The 19,744-nt window shown below is 47.1% G+C and overlaps 1 protein-coding gene across 1 annotated transcript in view; it reads left to right on the forward strand.

Moving 5' to 3' along the window:
- Positions 1-19,744, forward strand: part of LOC124017740 (E3 ubiquitin-protein ligase RBBP6-like) — a gene marked incomplete at its 3' end in the record, with an annotated part of 45,327 nt that overhangs the window by 18,554 nt on the left and 7,029 nt on the right. The window contains exons 4-9 of the mRNA XM_046332972.1: positions 3,551-3,592; positions 5,815-5,903; positions 9,952-10,048; positions 14,969-15,105; positions 18,399-18,508; positions 18,665-18,727. Of these exons, the coding sequence (XP_046188928.1) occupies positions 3,551-3,592; positions 5,815-5,903; positions 9,952-10,048; positions 14,969-15,105; positions 18,399-18,508; positions 18,665-18,727 (538 nt within the window). The remainder of the gene's footprint in view (positions 1-3,550; positions 3,593-5,814; positions 5,904-9,951; positions 10,049-14,968; positions 15,106-18,398; positions 18,509-18,664; positions 18,728-19,744) is intronic.

The raw sequence follows: 19,744 nt of genomic DNA on the forward strand, positions 1-19,744 counted from the left end.
CCTCGCTCTGGACTTAATCCTGTCAGATCATAGTCTGTTCCCTAGACCGGCCTAGGTCTAAAACTTAATCCTGTTAGTTCATAGTCTGTTACCTAGCTCTGGACTTAATCCTGTTAGCTCATAGTCTGTTACCTAGCTCTGGACTTAATCCTGTTAGCTCATAGTCTGTTACCTAGCTCTGGGCTTAATCCTGTTAGCTCAGCCTGTTACCTAGCTCTGGGCTTAATCCTGTTAGCTCATAGTCTGTTACCTAGCTCTGGACTTAATCCTGTTAGCTCATAGTCTGTAACCTAGCTCTGGACTTAATCCTGTTAGCTCAGCCTGTTACCTAGCTCTGGACTTAATCCTGTTAGCTCAGTCTGTTACCTAGCTCTGGACTTAATCCTGTTAGCTCAGTCTGTTACCTAGCTCTGGACTTAATCCTGTTAGCTCATAGTGTAGTAAAGGGCCACAACAACAGCTATTATTACTAATACTGGTGTATAGTCAGGGGCTAGCTACACCAGTATTAGTAATCAAGCTAGGCTGGTCTAGGTAGTAATACCAACTACAGCTACAAATGTAGCTAGCGCAGCTGTAAATACCACCACCTACTACTACTACCATTAGTGATGTACTTAGCCAGGCTGTAATTCCTACTACTACTGGTGTAGCAAACTCTGCTGTAATACCTACTATTAATGTAGCCAGCCAGGCTGTTATACCAACTACTACTAGTGGTGTAGCTAGCCAGGCGGAAGTACCGACTACAACTAGTGGAGCTACCCAGGCTGTCGTACCAACTACTACTGGTGTAGCTAGCCAGGCGGAAGTACCGACTACAACTAGTGGAGCTAGCCAGGCTGTTATACCAACTACTACTACTGGTGTAGCTAGTCAGGCTGTTATACCAACTACTACAACTGGTGTAGCTAGTCAGGCTGTTATACCAACTACTACTACTAGTGTAGCTAGCCAGGCTGTAGTACCAACTACTACTACTACTAGTGTAGCTAGCCAGGCTGTAGTACCAACTACTACTACTACTAGTGGAGCTAGCCAGGCTGTCGTACCAACTACTACTGGTGTAGCTAGCCAGGCGGAAGTACCGACTACAACTAGTGGAGCTAGCCAGGCTGTTATACCAACTACTACTACTGGTGTAACTAGTCAGGCTGTTATACCAACTACTACTACTGGTGTAGCTAGTCAGGCTGTTATACCAACTACTACTACTAGTGTAGCTAGCCAGGCTGTTATACCAACTACTACTACTGGTGTAGCTAGTCAGGCTGTTATACCAACTACTACTACTGGTGTAGCTAGTCAGGCTGTTATACCAACTACTACTACTGGTGTAGCTAGCCAGGCTGTTATACCAACTACTACTACTGGTGTAGCTAGTCAGGCTGTTATACCAACTACTACTACTGGTGTAGCTAGCCAGGCTGTAGTACCAACTACTACTACTACTAGTGTAGCTAGCCAGGCTGTAGTACCAACTACTACTACTAGTGTAGCTTGCCAGGCTGTCGTACCAACTACTACTAGTGTAGCTAGCCAGGCTGTCGTACCAACTACTACTAGTGTAGCTAGCCAGGCTGTCGTACCAACTACTACTACTACTAGTGTAGCTAGCCAGGCTGTTGTACCAACTACTACTACTACTAGTGTAGCTAGCCAGGCTGTAGTACCATCTACTACTACTGGTGTAGCTAGCCAGGCTGTAGTACCAACTACTACTACTGGTGTAGCTAGCCATGCTATAGTACCATCTACTACTACTGGTGTAGCTAGCCAGGCTATAGTACCAACTACTAATACTGGTGTAGCTAGCCATGCTATAGTACCAACTACTACTAGTGGAGCTAGCCAGGTTGTCGTACCAACTACTACTACTAGTGTAGCTAGCCAGGCTGTAGTACCAACTACTACTAGTGGAGCTAGCCAGGTTGTCGTACCAACTACAAGTAGTGGAGCTAGCCAGGCTGTAATACCAACTACTACTACTACTGGTGTAGCTAGCAAGGCTGAAGTACCACCTACTACTACTGGTGTAGCTAGTCAGGCTGTTATACCAACTACTACTACTAGTGTAGCTAGCCAGGCTGTCGTACCAACTACTACTGGTGTAGCTAGCCAGGCTGTAGTACCAACTACTACTAGTGTAGCTAGCCAGGCTGTCGTACCAACTACTACTACTACTAGTGTAGCTAGCCAGGCTGTCGTACCAACTACTACTAGTGTAGCTAGCCAGGCTGTCGTACCAACTACTACTACTACTAGTGTAGCTAGCCAGGCTGTTGTACCAACTCCTACTACTACTAGTGTAGCTAGCCAGGCTGTAGTACCAAGTACTACTAGTGTAGCTAGCCAGGCTGTAGTACCAAGTACTACTAGTGTAGCTAGCCAGGCTGTAGTACCAACTACTACTACTAGTGTAGCTAGCCAGGCTGTAGTACCAACTACTACTAGTGGAGCTAGCCAGGTTGTCGTACCAACTACTACTACTAGTGTAGCTAGCCAGGCTGTAGCACCATCTACTACTACTACTAGTGTAGCTTGCCAGGCTGTCGTACCAACTACTACTAGTGTAGCTTGCCAGGCTGTCGTACCAACTACTACTAGTGTAGCTAGCCAGGCTGTAGCACCAACTACTACTACTAGTGTAGCTTGCCAGGCTGTCGTACCAACTACTACTAGTGTAGCTAGCCAGGCTGTAGCACCAACTCCTACTACTACTAGTGTAGCTAGCCAGGCTGTAGCACCAACTACTACTAGTGTAGCTAGCCAGGCTGTAGCACCAACTACTACTAGTGTAGCTAGCCAGGCTGTAAAACCAACTACTACTACTAGTGTAGCTAGCCAGGCTGTAGCACCATCTACTACTAGTGTAGCTAGCCAGGCTGTAAAACCATCTACTACTAGTGTAGCTAGCCAGGCTGTAAAACCATCTACTACTAGTGTAGCTAGCCAGGCTGTAGCACCAATGTACCCCCACCCAGCACCAGTTCCTGTGTGAATCTCAATGTTTCGCGGTCCCTCTCGTCGTGTTGGAGAAGGACGACGGTGAGGAAATGGTCAGGCTCTGCTGCGTTCGTCCCCTAGGAGCAGATCTAGGATCAGCTTCCCTGCCACCAAATCCTTACCATAACCATTCACGTGGAGATGAAGAACTGAGCCCAGATCAGTGTTTAGAGTGGGGGAAACTCTGACCCCTCCACCGTGGTGTTCCTGATGGTCTTCTGGTCAGAACTACTGAACCATAACATTGGTGTAACTGTCACACTGTAGTAGTGATATGAGTTGACTGGATGTATAAGATCTGCCTCTCTGGCTGTGGAATAGGGGTGATCAATCTACTGTGTGTCCTTGATTCCTCACCTCCTATCTCCTGCCTCCTCCTCAAAAGACTGGTGGATGGAATCTTCTCCTCCTCCAGTGTCTTTTCAGAAGGAGACGGGAAGAAGCCGTGTCATCTAGATTTGAGCCCGTGTCTGCCTCCCAGGCAGACAGGTGGTGATGTCCCACCTTGACTCTGTTCTGTCTTAATGTTGCTCTTCTCCTTCAGACCGACTCTTCACCGTCCGTCTCCCTGGCCCAGCTCTCTAAGGTACTGTCTCTCTCTCTGTGTGTGTTTGGTCTTTGGGAATCAGGTTGGGGTTAATTTAATTTCAACTCAATTTGAGGAATGAATTAAGGTGATAATCAATTCACATTTTAACTCTTGGCATCTTCCTCTAACTCCTCCCCTCCTCAATCTCCTCATTCCTCTCCTCATTCCTCTCCTCATTCCTCTCCTCATTCCTCTCCTCATTCCTCTCCTCATTCCTCTCCCCATTCCTCTCCCCATACTCCTCCTCATTCCTCTCCCCATATTCCTCCCTCCCCCTCTCCTCAATCCCCTCCCCCTCTCCTCAATCCCCTCCCCCTCTCCTCAATCCCCTCCCCCTCTCCTCAATCCCCTCCCCCTCTCCTCAATCCCCTCCCCCTCTCCTCAATCCCTCCCCCTCTCCTCAATCCCCTCCTCCCTCTCCTCATTCCTCTCCTCATTCCTCTCCTCATTCCTCTCCTCATTCCTCTCCTCATTCCTCTCCTCATTCCTCTCCTCATTCCTCTCCTCATTCCTCTCCCCATACTCCTCCCCCTCTCCTCATTCCTCTCCCCATACTCCTCCCCCTCTCCTCATTCCTCTCCCCATACTCCTCCCCCTCTCCTCATTCCTCTCCCCATACTCCTCCCCCTCTCCTCATTCCTCTCCCCATACTCCTCCCCCTCTCCCCATTCCTCTCCCCATACTCCTCCCCCTCTCCTCATTCCTCTCCCCATACTCCTCCCCCTCTCCTCATTCCTCTCCCCATACTCCTCCCCCTCTCCTCATTCCTCTCCCCATATTCCTCCCCTCCCCCTCTCCCCCTCTCCTCAATCCCCTCCCCCCTCTCCTCATTCCTCCCTCCCCCTCTCCTCATTCCTCTCCCCCTCTCCTCATTCCTCTCCCCCTCTCCTCATTCCTCTCCCCCTCTCCTCATTCCTCTCCTCATTCCTCTCCTCATTCCTCTCCTCATTCCTCTCCTCATTCCTCTCCTCATTCCTCTCCTCATTCCTCTCCTCATTCCTCTCCTCATACTCCTCCCCCTCTCCTTATTCCTCTCCCCATACTCCTCCCCCTCTCCTCATTCCTCTCCCCATACTCCTCCCCCTCTCCTCATTCCTCTCGCCCATACTCCTCCCCCTCTCCTCATTCCTCTCGCCCATACTCCTCCTCATTCCTCTCGCCCATCCCCCTCCTCATTCCTCTCGCCCATCCCCCTCCTCATTCCCCTCGCCCATACTCCTCATCCCTCTCCTCATTCCTCTCGCCCATACTCCTCATCCCTCTCCTCATTCCCCTCGCCCATACTCCTCATCCCTCTCCTCATTCCCCTCGCCCATACTCCTCCTCATTCCTCTCGCCCATACTCCTCCTCATTCCTCTCGCCCATACTCCTCCTCATTCCTCTCGCCCATACTCCTCCTCATTCCTCTCGCCCATACTCCTCCTCATTCCTCTCGCCCATACTCCTCCTCATTCCTCTCGCCCATACTCCTCCTCATTCCTCTCGCCCATACTCCTCCTCATTCCTCTCGCCCATACTCCTCCTCATTCCTCTCGCCCATACTCCTCCTCATTCCTCTCGCCCATACTCCTCCTCATTCCTCTCGCTCATACTCCTCATCCCTCTCCTCATTCCTCTCGCCCATACTCCTCATCCCTCTCCTCATTCCCCTCGCCCATACTCCTCATCCCTCTCCTCATTCCCCTCGCCCATACTCCTCATCCCTCTCCTCATTCCCCTCGCCCATACTCCTCATCCCTCTCCTCATTCCCCTCGCCCATACTCCTCCTCATGCCTCTCGCCCGTACTCCTCATGCCTCTCGCCCGTACTCCTCATGCCTCTCGCCCGTACTCCTCATGCCTCTCGCCCGTACTCCTCATGCCTCTCGCCCGTACTCCTCATGCCTCTCGCCCGTACTCCTCATGCCTCTCCTCATTCCTCTCGCCCATACTCCTTCCCCTCTCCTCATTCATCTCCCCTATACTCCTCCTCCTTCCTCTCCCCATACTCCACCCCATCCCTCTCGCCCTCTCCCCATACTCCTCCCATTCCTCCTCATTCCTCTCGCCCATACTCCTCCTCATTCCTCTCGCCCATACTCCTCGCCCTCTCCTACTCCTCCCCCTCTCCTCATTCCTCTCCCCTATACTCCTCTCCCCTCTCCTCCTTCCTCTCCCCTATACTCCTCCCCCTCTCCTACTCCTCCCCCTCTCCTCCCATTCCTCCCTTTCTCTCCAGACTGCCAACCTAGCGGAGGCCAATGCATCAGAGGATGACAAGATCAGAGCCATGATGTCCCAGTCCAACAGTGAATATGACCCCATACAGTGAGTGGAGGCTGCTAGCCATGCTATAGTACCATCTACTACTACTGGTGTAGCTAGCCAGGCTATAGTACCAACTACTACTACTGGTGTAGCTAGCCAGGCTATAGTACCAACTACTACTGGTGTAGCTAGCCAGGCTATAGTACCATCTACTACTACTGGTGTAGCTAGCCAGGCTGTAGTACCAACTACTACTACTGGTGTAGCTAGCCATGCTATAGTACCAACTACTACTACTGGTGTAGCTAGCCAGGCTATAGTACCAACTACTACTACTAGTGTAGCTAGCCAGGCTATAGTACCAACTACTACTACTAGTGTAGCTAGCCAGGCTATAGTACCAACTACTACTACTAGTGTAGCTAGCCATGCTATAGTACCAACTACTACTACTGGTGTAGCTAGCCACGCTATAGTACCAACTACTACTACTGGTGTAGCTAGCCATGCTATAGTACCAACTACTACTACTGGTGTAACTAGCCATGCTATAGTACCAACTACTACTACTGGTGTAACTAGCCATGCTATAGTACCAACTACTACTACTAGTGTAGCTAGCCATGCTATAGTACCAACTACTACTACTAGTGTAGCTAGCCAGGCTGTAGTACCAACTACTACTACTAGTGTAGCTAGCCAGGCTATAGTACCAACTACTACTACTAGTGTAGCTAGCCAGGCTATAGTACCAACTACTACTACTAGTGTAGCTAGCCAGGCTGTAGTACCATCTACTACTACTGGTGTAGCTAGCCAGGCTGTAGTACCAACTACTACTACTGGTGTAGCTAGCCAGGCTGTAGTACCAACTACTACTACTGGTGTAGCTAGCCATGCTATAGTACCAACTACTACTACTGGTGTAGCTAGCCAGGCTGTAGTACCAACTACTACTACTAGTGTAGCTAGCCAGGCTGTAGTACCATCTACTACTACTGGTGTAGCTAGCCAGGCTATAGTACCAACTACTACTACTGGTGTAGCTAGCCAGGCTATAGTACCAACTACTACTACTGGTGTAGCTAGCCAGGCTATAGTACCAACTACTACTACTGGTGTAGCTAGCCATGCTATAGTACCAACTACTACTACTGGTGTAGCTAGCCAGGCTGTAGTACCATCTACTACTACTGGTGTAGCTAGCCAGGCTATAGTACCATCTACTACTACTGGTGTAGCTAGCCAGGCTATAGTACCAACTACTACTACTGGTGTAGCTAGCCAGGCTATAGTACCAACTACTACTACTGGTGTAGCTAGCCATGCTATAGTACCAACTACTACTACTGGTGTAGCTAGCCATGCTATAGTACCAACTACTACTACTAGTGTAGCTAGCCAGGCTGTAGTACCAACTACTACTACTGGTGTAGCTAGCCAGGCTGTAGTACCAACTACTACTACTGGTGTAGCTAGCCAGGCTGTAGTACCAACTACTACTACTAGTGTAGCTAGCCATGCTATAGTACCATCTACTACTACTAGTGTAGCTAGCCAGGCTATAGTACCATCTACTACTACTAGTGTAGCTAGCCAGGCTGTAGTACCATCTACTACTACTAGTGTAGCTAGCCAGGCTGTAGTACCATCTACTACTACTAGTGTAGCTAGCCAGGCTGTAGTACCATCTACTACTACTGGTGTAGCTAGCCATGCTATAGTACCAACTACTACTACTGGTGTAGCTAGCCAGGCTGTAGCACCATCTACTACTACTGGTGTAGCTAGCCAGGCTGTATGGCCAATGCATCAGAGGATGACAAGATCAGAGCCATGATGTCCCAGTCCAACAGTGAATATGACCCCGTACAGTGAGTGTAACGCACACAGCAGGGGTTGGGCGGTGTCCGCCTGATCACGCCGTCACGCCGTCCTTCTCATCCCAGGTCTTAGTGCTGAAAATGCTACAACAAAAAGCCCATTTGGGTGTCTATTACCAGAATGCTAACAAAATGAGTACAACCGATAGAGCATTTCCATGGAGGCTGCTAGCTAAATATGCTAACGGGAGCAAACTAAAATAAACGAATTGCAAAGACAGGCCAAGCCAGCTCATAAAGATACGCTACATGATCAAAAGTATGTGGACACCCGTTCCTCAAACATCTCATTACAAAATCATGGTCATTAATATGGAGTTGGACCCCCCCTTTGCTGCTATAACAGCCTCCACTCTTCTGGGAAGTCATTAATATGGAGTTGGACCCCCCTTTACTGCTATAACAGCCTCCACTCTTCTGGGAAGGCTTTCCACTAGATGTTGGAACATTGCTGCTATAACAGCCTCCACTCTTCTGGGAAGGCTTTCCACTAGATGTTGGAACATTGCTGCTATAACAGCCTCCACTCTTCTGGGAAGGCTTTCCACTAGATGTTGGAACATTGCTGCTATAACAGCCTCCACTCTTCTGGGAAGGCTTTCCACTAGATGTTGGAACATTGCTGCAGGGGACTTGCTTCCATTCAGCTACAAGCATTAGATAGGTCAGACTTTTGGGCGGTTAGACCTGTCTCACAGTTGGGAGTACTATTTCATCCCAAAGGTGTTTAATAGGGTTGAGGGCAGGGCTCTGTGCAAGCCAGTCAATTTCTTCCATACCAATCTCAACAAAACATTTCTGTATGGACCTCGCTCTGTGCGTGTGGGGAGTTGTCAAGCTGAAACAGGAAAGGGCCTTCCCCAAACTGTTGCCACAAAGTTTGAAGCACAGAAGCATCTAGAATGTCATTGTATGCTGTAGCGTTAAGATTTCCCTTCACTGGAACTAAGGCACCCGAACCATGAAAAAACAGTCCCAGACCATTATTCCTCCTCCACCAAACTTTACAGTTGGCGCAATGCACTCCGGCAGGTAGCGTTCTCTGGCATCTGTCGAATCACACGTTTTATTCAAGTCAAGTTTAAAAAATAAATAAAAAATCTATAAATAATCTCTGTCTTCAACTCCAAATAAAACCATATAGTCCCATGGTCTCATCTGACATTTTCGTTAAAAATGAAGAACCATCTCAAGTATTCAGACCCCTCCTTGACCTTTTTCCACATTAATGTTACAGCCTTATTTTAAAATGGATTACATTGTTCCCCCTCATCAATCTACACACAATACCCCATAATGACATCGCAATACCCCCATGATGACATCGCAATACCCCCATAATGACATCGCAATACCCCCATAATGACATCGCAATACCCCCATAATGACATCACAATACCCCCATAATGACATCGCAATACCCCATTAAAGAAATTAGTCTGAAATATCACATTTTACATCAGTATTCACTAGTCAATCGGTCTGTCTCTTGCTGCGTGAGGAGAAGCATAATCTAATCTATGGAAAATTAGTGACAAAATGTTACTCATAACCTGGCCAAATTCTAGTCCTCAATCTCAAGTCAAAGTACAGTTCAAGTCATGTCTCAAGTTGGTTTTATTTTCTATCGAGTCGCGTCTCTCAAGTCATCAAATTTTGTTGACTGGAGTCTGACTCGAGCGTGGACAGCCTGGCTAGCTACACCAGTAGTAGTTGTAGTTGGTGACTGGAGTCCGACTCGAGCGTGGACAGCCTGGCTAGCTACACCAATAGTAGTTGTAGTTGGTGACTGGAGTCCGACTCGAGCGTGGACAGCCTGGCTAGCTACACCAATAGTAGTTGTAGTTGGTGACTGGAGTCCGACTCGAGCGTGGACAGCCTGGCTAGCTACACCAGTAGTAGTTGTAGTTGGTGACTGGAGTCCGACTCGAGCGTGGACAGCCTGGCTAGCTACACTAGTAGTAGTTGGGACTCCACACCTCTGCTGTTTCAGTGAACTGTAGTCTAATGTTTAAACTTGAGACTCAGTGGCAGCGTGAACCGTAGATGATGTGGTGATGCAATATGATGCTCTCTGTCACAGAGTTTCTGTGTACGTAAAAACGGAGACGAGTTTAGCCTCACGCTTCAACGCTCTTTGGTTGTTTTGGAATCGACCCAGTATTCCAGTCTACTTTGTGCTCGACCTTTTTCAATGTGTTTTGTTTTCTGTCTCTCCTCCTCAGTTACTCTAAGAAGGCCATAGGACCGCCTCCTGCACATTACACCTGCTATCGCTGTGGCAAGAATGGACACTACATCAAACACTGCCCCATGCAGATGGTACGACACTACATAACACAACACTACAGTACACTACACTACATAACACTATGTAACGGTTTTGACTTGAGGTTATTATTTATAGGGGTGCCAGGTAGGTTGTGCCTACCAGAGAAAACATTAGTTTCTCCTTTTAGTTTGGGTGGGAATGAGTCCCATCTGGTCCGTCAAGTCTACACCAATACAAAGGACGTATGTAAAAGTCAGGATGGAAATAAACTTTTCATAAACCCTTAAAACATTGAAAAGAACTTCAAAAACAATTATATTCTGTTGCGTGGGTTGTATTAGCAACAACAATGATTACACACATATATAATAATATCACAATGAGTTCTGGTTCCTCCAGAAATGTCCTGTACCTCGGGCCTAAAAAGAGTCCTGCCCGGTAGAGTTCAGGGAACTCAAGTGACTTTTGTCACGCGATGTTTGTCCGTTCATTCCGTGTAGCATAAACCCAGTATTAAACATACCATCAATATAACAATTACTTTACCACAGAACCTTAAAGCGGATCAACTCTTAATTAAGTCCTCAACTACCACTAACTACACAAATCACAGTATACATCACATCCAAACAAATGAAATACCGTATACAAAAAGGTGGTAGTCAGTCGGTCAGTCAGACAATCCAATCCGCCAATAGATCTCCAGCGGAGAAAGGCCACGAAGAACGGAGGAGGTGTAGTCCAGGGACGCAAAGAGTGGATCCGATCCTGGGTAAACTCTATTAGGCAACAAAACACACGTTTAACAGCAACAAAACAACGGAATAGAGAAGCTTCGGGAACTGAGGGTTGAACACATCCTCAGTCACGTCTCCATCACAAAACCCACTTTCGTGCAGCTGATGCTGGCTATTTAATTGGGAATTAAAGGGAAAGCGCCCTATTGGAAGGAGCTGCACTGAGACGGTTCAGAAAAATTCAGGGCCGTCACACACCCCCTCCCCTGGAAAAAGCCGACCATTGCCCTGGAAGGCACATCTTGTCGGGAAACCGAGAAAGGTCTCCTCATCACTTTCCTCTACAAAAAGATTCATTACTTTTTGGAGCTCACGCTCCTCAGCTGAGGAGTCACAGGCCTTAAGGTGCGAGACTTCTGGGTCTGGGAATCCGAGAAAAGTATCCTCACTATCCTCTTCAAAGATATCCAGGACCTTGCGGCGCTCAATCGCCTCCAATTCCTCAGCCGGGGTAACAGGCCTTAAGGCGTGAGACATGGACGATGCGCATATCTTCACCTGTGTCCTCTTTCACCACTCGGTAGTTCAAAGGGCCCATCTGCTCCACAATCCTATATGGTCCTTGCCATTTAGGAGCGAGCTTGGCCGAGAAGAATTGTTCAGCTTTCGAGTAAGGATGAGAGCGAAGCCACACCCGATCACGAAGCTGGAACTGCATGTCTCGTCTGTTCTTATCATAATTTCTCTTCTGCTTGAGTCGAGCCTGGATCATGTTCTTTGAGACAAGAGCTCTCAAGTCATGGAGATGGCCTACCTGGTCATAGCAAGCAGCGTCTGGAGTAAGCTGCTGGGGCTGTAGCACCATATCCAAGGGTCCTCGGAGAGGACGACTTAGGTTCAGCTCTGCAGGTGTGACTCCAGTGGACTCTTGCACAGCAGAATTCAGGGCAAATCGAAACTCATGAAGGTGCTTGTCCCAGTGTTTGTGCTGGGTCCCTACATAGGAAGCAATCATTGTCTTCAAGGTTCGATTTACTCTCTCAGTGAGATTGGTCTGTGGGTGATAGGCCGTGGTCAACTTCTGCCTCAGGTTCCATCTTTGGCAGGTCTCCTCAAAGAGATCAGAGACAAATTGGGAACCTCGATCAGACAGGATGTAATCAGGCACTCCCCAGCGAGTCAGGATCTCTTTCGTAAGGATGTTAGAGACGGTCCTTGCTGTGGCCTGACGCAGGGAAAAGAGTTCCACCCACTTTGAATAGTAATCAACAAAAACAAGTATGTACACATTCTGATTGGAGCTTCTAGGAAATGGACCCATCAAATCCACTCCTAACATTTCCCAAGGTCGGGTAACCACCGTTTGCTGCAACTTGCCAGCAGGCTTTCTACCTTCTGGTTTGTACATTTGACAAACCTGACAATTTCGGATGTGTGACTTCACATCCATGCTCAGATGTGGCCAGTAGAGTAACGCTTGCAACCGCTTGTAGGTTTTGAACCTGCCCAAATGACCAGCTAATGGGTCTTCATGGAAATGTTGAAGCAGTTGTAGGCGTAGAGTGTCCGGTATGTACATTTGGTAGAGTGTTCTGTGAGGTAGTTGTACGACTCGGTAGACTTTATCTTCAATGATGGTCAGCTTTGTGGTAGGATTGACCATCTTTTCTCCATCTTCCAGGATAGTCTGGTACAAAGCCTGCACTTCTGGATCATCCTGTTGAGCTTTCCATATTGCCTCATCAGAGATAGGAAAGTCTGTTTTGGGCGAGTCTCGACTGCTTGACAGGACAGTAGCACATGTAAGATCAGGGCCACCGTTATCACAAGTAGGAGCTCTGGACAAGGCATCTGGAACAGTGTTGTATTTTCCTTTCCTGTATTCCACTGCAAATGTGAACTCTTGCAACCGTAGAGCCCATCTTATGAGTCTGGTGCTTGGTTTGTTGGTCTTGAACACCCACACAAGGGAGGAATGGTCAGTGACCACAGTGAAGTGTCTACCCTCCAAGTAGTACCTCCACTTTTCCAAAGCCCAGACAACTGCAAGGCACTCTTGCTCGGTTGTGGAGTAGTTCCGTTCTGCTCCATTCAATGTCCGACTGGCGAACGCTAGCACTTCTTCAGTGCCAAGTCCAGTCTGTTGGACTAGGACAGCACCAAGTCCAACATCACTTGCATCAGTGTAAACAACAAAAGGGCAATCAAAGTTGGGATGACCTAAAATGGGAGGTGTGACGAGATGTCGTTTCAGGGTTTCAAAGGAAGTCTGGCACTCTGCCGTCCATTGGAATTTCGCTCCTTTTCGCTTCATCGCGTTGAGGGGTTCTGCCACCTGGGAGAAGTTCGACACAAACCGATGGTACCATCCAGCCATACCAAGGAACCGTTGAAGGGCCTTGAGTGTGGTTGGCACAGGGAAGTCTTGTACAGCCTTTGTCTTTTCAGGATCCACATGAATGCCGTCGAAAGGCCTAATGGATAAGGCACTGGCTTCCTAAGCCAGGGTTTGTGGGTTCAAGTCCCATCTGGGGTGCCATTTTTTATGTAACGGTTTTGACTTGAGGTTATTATTTATAGGGGTGCCAGGTAGGTTGTGCCTACCAGAGAAAACATTAGTTTCTCCTTTTAGTTTGGGTGGGAATGAGTCCCATCTGGTCCGTCAAGTTTACACCAATACAAAGGACGTATGTAAAAGTCAGGATGGAAATAAACTTTTCATAAACCCTTAAAACATTGAAAAGAACTTCAAAAACAATTATATTCTGTTGCGTGGGTTGTATTAGCAACAACAATGATTACACACATATATAATAATATCACAATGAGTTCTGGTTCCTCCAGAAATGTCCTGTACCTCGGGCCTAAAAAGAGTCCTGCCCGGTAGAGTTCAGGGAACTCAAGTGACTTTTGTCACGCGATGTTTGTCCGTTCGTTCCGTGTAGCGTAAACCCAGTATTAAACATACAATCAATATAACAATTACTTTACCACAGAACCTTAAAGCGGATCAACTCTTAATTAAGTCCTCAACTACCACTAACTACACAAATCACAGTATACATCACATCCAAACAAATGAAATACCGTATACAAAAAGGTGGTAGTCAGTCGGTCAGTCAGACAATCCAATCCGCCAATAGATCTCCAGCGGAGAAAGGCCACGAAGAACGGAGGAGGTGTAGTCCAGGGACGCAAAGAGTGGATCCGATCCTGGGTAAACTCTATTAGGCAACAAAACACACGTTTAACGGCAACAAAACAACGGAATAGAGAAGCTTCGGGAACTGAGGGTTGAACACATCCTCAGTCACGTCTCCATCACAAAACCCACTTTCGTGCAGCTGATGCTGGCTATTTAATTGGGAATTAAAGGGAAAGCGCCCTATTGGAAGGAGCTGCACTGAGACGGTTCAGAAAAATTCAGGGCCGTCACAACTACACTACATAACACTACGTAACACTACACTGCACTACATAACACTACACTACATAACACTACACTACACTACACCACACTACATAACACTACACTACATAACACTACACTACATAACACTACACTACATAACACTACATAACACCACACTACATAACACCACACTACATAACACTACACTACACCACACTACATAACACTACACTACATAACACTACACCTGCTATCGCTGTGGCAAGAACGGACACTACATCAAACACTGCCCCATGCAGATGGTACGACACTACATAACACTACACTACATAACACTACACCACACTACATAACACTACACCACACTACATAACACTACACCACACTACATAACACCACACTACATAACACTACACCACACTACATAACACGACACTACATAACACTACACAACACGACACTACACCTGCTATCGCTGAGGCTCCTAAGCCAGTCAGGACCAGTAAGGGCATCCCTACATATACACTACATAACATGACATAAGGTATCTGTGTTGTAGGATAAGAGCGTAGAGGCTCCTAAGCCAATCAGGACCAGTAAGGGCATCCCTACATATACACTACATAACATGACATATGGTATCTGTGTTGTAGGATAAGAGCGTAGAGGCTCCTAAGCCAATCAGGGCATCCCTACATATACACTACATAACATGACATGTGGTATCTGCGTTGTAGGATAAGAGCGTAGAGGCTCCTAAGCCAGTAAGGGCATCCCTACATATACACTACATAACATGACATAAGGTATCTGTGTTGTAGGATAAGAGCGTAGAGGCCCCTAAGCCAATCAGGACCAGTAAGGGAATCCCTCAGAGCTTTATGGTGAAGGCTGAACCAGGAACTAAAGGAGCCATGTTGACCAGCACTGGAGAATATGCTATTCCTGCTATAGACGCGTATGTACCACATGCCCTCTCTCTCTCTCTCTCTCTCGCGCTCTCTCGCTGTGTGTCTCTTTCTCTCTGTCTCTCTTTCTCTCTCTGTCTCTCTTTCTCTCTCTGTCTCTCTTTCTCTCTCTGTCTCTCTTTCTCTCTTTCTCTCTCTGTCTCTCTTTCTCTCTCTGTCTCTCTTTCTCTCTCTGTCTCTCTTTCTCTCTCTGTCTCTCTTTCTCTCTCTGTCTCTCTTTCTCTCTGTGAGTCTCTCTCTGTGTGTGTCTGTCTCTCTCTCTCTCTCTGTGTGTCTCTCTCTGTGTGTGTCTGTCTCTCTCTCTCTCTCTCTCTCTCTCTCTCTCTCTCTCTCTGTGTCTCTCTCTGTGTGTGTCTGTCTCTCTCTCTCTCTCTCTCTCTCTCTGTGCTCATTTTGTGTTTTCGTGTTCTGGGTAGGAAGGAGAGACTATAGAATAACATGTGTTACAGGGAGGCTTATGCTCTGGGTAAGAAGGAGAGACTATAGAATAACACGGAGGCCTATGCTCTGGGTAAGAAGGAGAGACTATAGAATAACATGTATTACAGGGAGGCCTATGCTCTGGGTAGGAAGGAGAGACTATAGAATAACATGTGTTACAGGGAGGCCTATGCTCTGGGTAAGAAGGAGAGACTATAGAATAACACAGGGAGGCCTATGCTCTGGGTAGGAAGGAGAGACTATAGAATAACATAATGTATTACAGGGAGGCCTATGCTCTGGGTAGGAAGGAGAGACTATAGAATAACACAGGGAGGCCTATGCTCTGGGTAAGAAGGAGAGACTATAGAATAACATGTGTTACAGGGAGGCCTATGCTCTGGGTACGAAGGAGAGACTATAGAATAACATAATGTGTTACAGGGAGGCCTATGCTCTGGGTAAGAAGGAGAGACTATAGAATAACATGTATTACAGGGAGGCCTATGCTCTGGGTAAGAAGGAGAGACTATAGAATAACACTGGGAGGCCTATGCTCTGGGTAAGAAGGAGAGACTATAGAATAACACTGGGAGGCCTATGCTCTGGGTAGGAAGGAGAGACTATAGAATAACATGTGTTACAGGGAGGCCTATGCTCTGGGTAAGAAGGAGAGACTATAGAATAACATGTGTTACAGGGAGGCCTATGCTCTGGGTAAGAAGGAGAGACTATAGAATAACATGTGTTACAGGGAGGCCTATGCTCTGGGTAGGAAGGAGAGACTATAGAATAACATGTGTTACAGGGAGGCCTATGCTCTGGGTAAGAAGGAGCGACTATAGAATAACATGTGTTACAGGGAGGCCTATGCTCTGGGTAGGAAGGAGAGACTATAGAATAACACAGGGAGGCCTATGCTCTGGGTAACAAGGGGAGACTATAGAATAACACAGGGAGGCCTATGCTCTGGGTAAGAAGGAGAGACTATAGAATAACACAGGGAGGCCTATGCTCTGGGTAAGAAGGAGAGACTATAGAATAACATGTGTTACAGGGAGGCCTATGCTCTGGGTAAGAAGGAGAGACTATAGAATAACATGTATTACAGGGAGGCCTATGCTCTGGGTAAGAAGGAGAGACTATAGAATAACATGTATTACAGGGAGGCCTATGCTCTGGGTAAGAAGGAGAGACTATAGAATAACACAGGGAGGCCTATGCTCTGGGTAAGAAGGAGAGACTATAGAATAACACAGGGAGGCCTATGCTCTGGGTAAGAAGGAGAGACTATAGAATAACATGTGTTACAGGGAGGCCTATGCTCTGGGTAGGAAGGAGAGACTATAGAATAACATGTGTTACAGGGAGGCCTATGCTCTGGGTAGGAAGGAGAGACTATAGAATAACATGTATTACAGGGAGGCCTATGCTCTGGGTAAGAAGGAGAGACTATAGAATAACATGTGTTACAGGGAGGCCTATGCTCTGGGTAGGAAGGAGAGACTATAGAATAACATGTATTACAGGGAGGCCTATGCTCTGGGTAAGAAGGAGAGACTATAGAATAACATGTGTTACAGGGAGGCCTATGCTCTGGGTAGGAAGGAGAGACTATAGAATAACATGTATTACAGGGAGGCCTATGCTCTGGGTAAGAAGGAGAGACTATAGAATAACACAGGGAGGCCTATGCTCTGGGTAAGAAGGAGAGACTATAGAATAACACAGGGAGGCCTATGCTCTGGGTAAGAAGGAGAGACTATAGAATAACAATGTGTTACAGGGAGGCCTATGCTCTGGGTAGGAAGGAGAGACTATAGAATAACAATGTATTACAGGGAGGCCTGTGCTCTGGGTAAGAAGGAGAGACTATAGAATAACATAATGTGTTACAGGGAGGCCTATGCTCTGGGTAAAAAGGAGAGACTATAGAATAACATGTGTTACAGGGAGGCCTATGCTCTGGGTAAGAAGGAGAGACTATAGAATAACATAATGTGTTACAGGGAGGCCTATGCTCTGGGTAAGAAGGAGAGACTATAGAATAACATGTATTACAGGGAGGCCTATGCTCTGGGTAGGAAGGAGAGACTATAGAATAACATGTGTTACAGGGAGGCCTATGCTCTGGGTAAGAAGGAGAGACTATAGAATAACAATGTGTTACAGGGAGGCCTATGCTCTGGGTAAGAAGGAGAGACTATAGAATAACATGTATTACAGGGAGGCCTATGCTCTGGGTAAGAAGGAGAGACTATAGAATAACATGTAATTACAGGGAGGCCTATGCTCTGGGTAAGAAGGAGAGACTATAGAATAACACAGGGAGGCCTATGCTCTGGGTAGGAAGGAGAGACTATAGAATAACATGTGTTACAGGGAGGCCTATGCTCTGGGTAGGAAGGAGAGACTATAGAATAACACAGGGAGGCCTATGCTCTGGGTAAGAAGGAGAGACTATAGAATAAAATGTGTTACAGGGAGGCCTATGCTCTGGGTAAGAAGGAGAGACTATAGAATAACATAATGTGTTACAGGGAGGCCTATGCTCTGGGTAAGAAGGAGAGACTATAGAATAACATGTATTACAGGGAGGCCTATGCTCTGGGTAAGAAGGAGAGACTATAGAATAACATGTGTTACAGGGAGGCCTATGCTCTGGGTAGGAAGGAGAGACTATAGAATAACACAGGGAGGCCTATGCTCTGGGTAAGAAGGAGAGACTATAGAATAACATAATGTATTACAGGGAGGCCTATGCTCTGGGTAAGAAGGAGAGACTATAGAATAACATGTGTTACAGGGAGGCCTATGCTCTGGGTAAGAAGGAGAGACTATAGAATAACATAATGTATTACAGGGAGGCCTATGCTCTGGGTAAGAAGGAGCGTCCCCCTTTCGTTCCTCGTGAAGCGTCGTCGTCTGAAGATGAGGCTGATCCAATCCCTGATGAGCTGCTCTGCCCCATCTGTAATTACCTCAATTATTATTACTATTATTATTATTATTATTATTATTATTACACTTTAATTATACAATTTGTTTATTGGTTTAATTTGACATCTGAGCAGAGACTTGTTGTTAATAATGTCTTTGAATCACAGCCTGTCTGCTAATCTGTTCCAGGTAACGACCTGATGAATGATGCTGTGGTCATACCCTGCTGTGGTAACTCCTACTGCGACGACTGTGAGTTAACACACACACACACAGCTGTAACACCCTGACGACTGTGAGTTAACACACACACACACAGCTGTAACGACCTGAGGACTGTGAGTTAACACACACACAGCTGTAACACCCTGATGACTGTGAGTTCACACACACACAGCTGTAACACCCTGACGACTGTGAGTTCACACACACACACACACACACACACACACACACACACACACACACACACACACACACACACACACACACACACACACACACACACACACACACACACACACACACACACACACACACACACACACACACACACACACACACACACACAACTGTAACTACCTGAGGACTGAGTTAACACACACACAGCTGGTCCAGCCCCCCACCCCCTCGCCAGACAAACCGGTGACCCAGGACCCCCTCCCCCCGCCCAGACAAACCGGTTACCCAGGGCCCCACTTCCCCAGAGTGGGATGAACAGATGGCATGCTAGCTGTTCCTGTAGACTTCCAGTCATTGCGCTAATGCTAGTTTGCATTGTCTTTGTGAAACTAACTCTTTTATCTTCCTTTTTCGATAGCAGCAGACATGTGGTGAACAATATGTATGGAACATAGAAATCGCAATAAAATCGCAGTATTGAATCCTAAAACACGTGGTATCGGCGCCTAAGTATCGTGAGGTCCATGGCATTTCCCATCCCTGGGTTATATTTGGGCATTTCCCATCCCTGGGTTATATTTGGGCATTTCCCATGCCTATATTTGGGCATTTCCCATGCCTATATTTGGGCATTTCCCATGCCTATATTTGGGCATTTCCCATGCCTAGGTTATATTTGGGCATTTCCCATGCCTAGGTTATATTTGGGCATTTCCCATCCCTAGGTTATATTTGGGCATTTCCCATGCCTATATTTGGGCATTTCCCATCCCTAGGTTATATTTGGGCATTTCCCATGCCTATGTTTGGGCATTTCCCATCCCTGGGTTATATTTGGGCATTTCCCATGCCTATATTTGGGCATTT

This window comes from Oncorhynchus gorbuscha, unplaced genomic scaffold (assembly GCF_021184085.1).
Source record: "Oncorhynchus gorbuscha isolate QuinsamMale2020 ecotype Even-year unplaced genomic scaffold, OgorEven_v1.0 Un_scaffold_3167, whole genome shotgun sequence".
Lineage (NCBI taxonomy): Eukaryota > Metazoa > Chordata > Actinopteri > Salmoniformes > Salmonidae > Oncorhynchus > Oncorhynchus gorbuscha.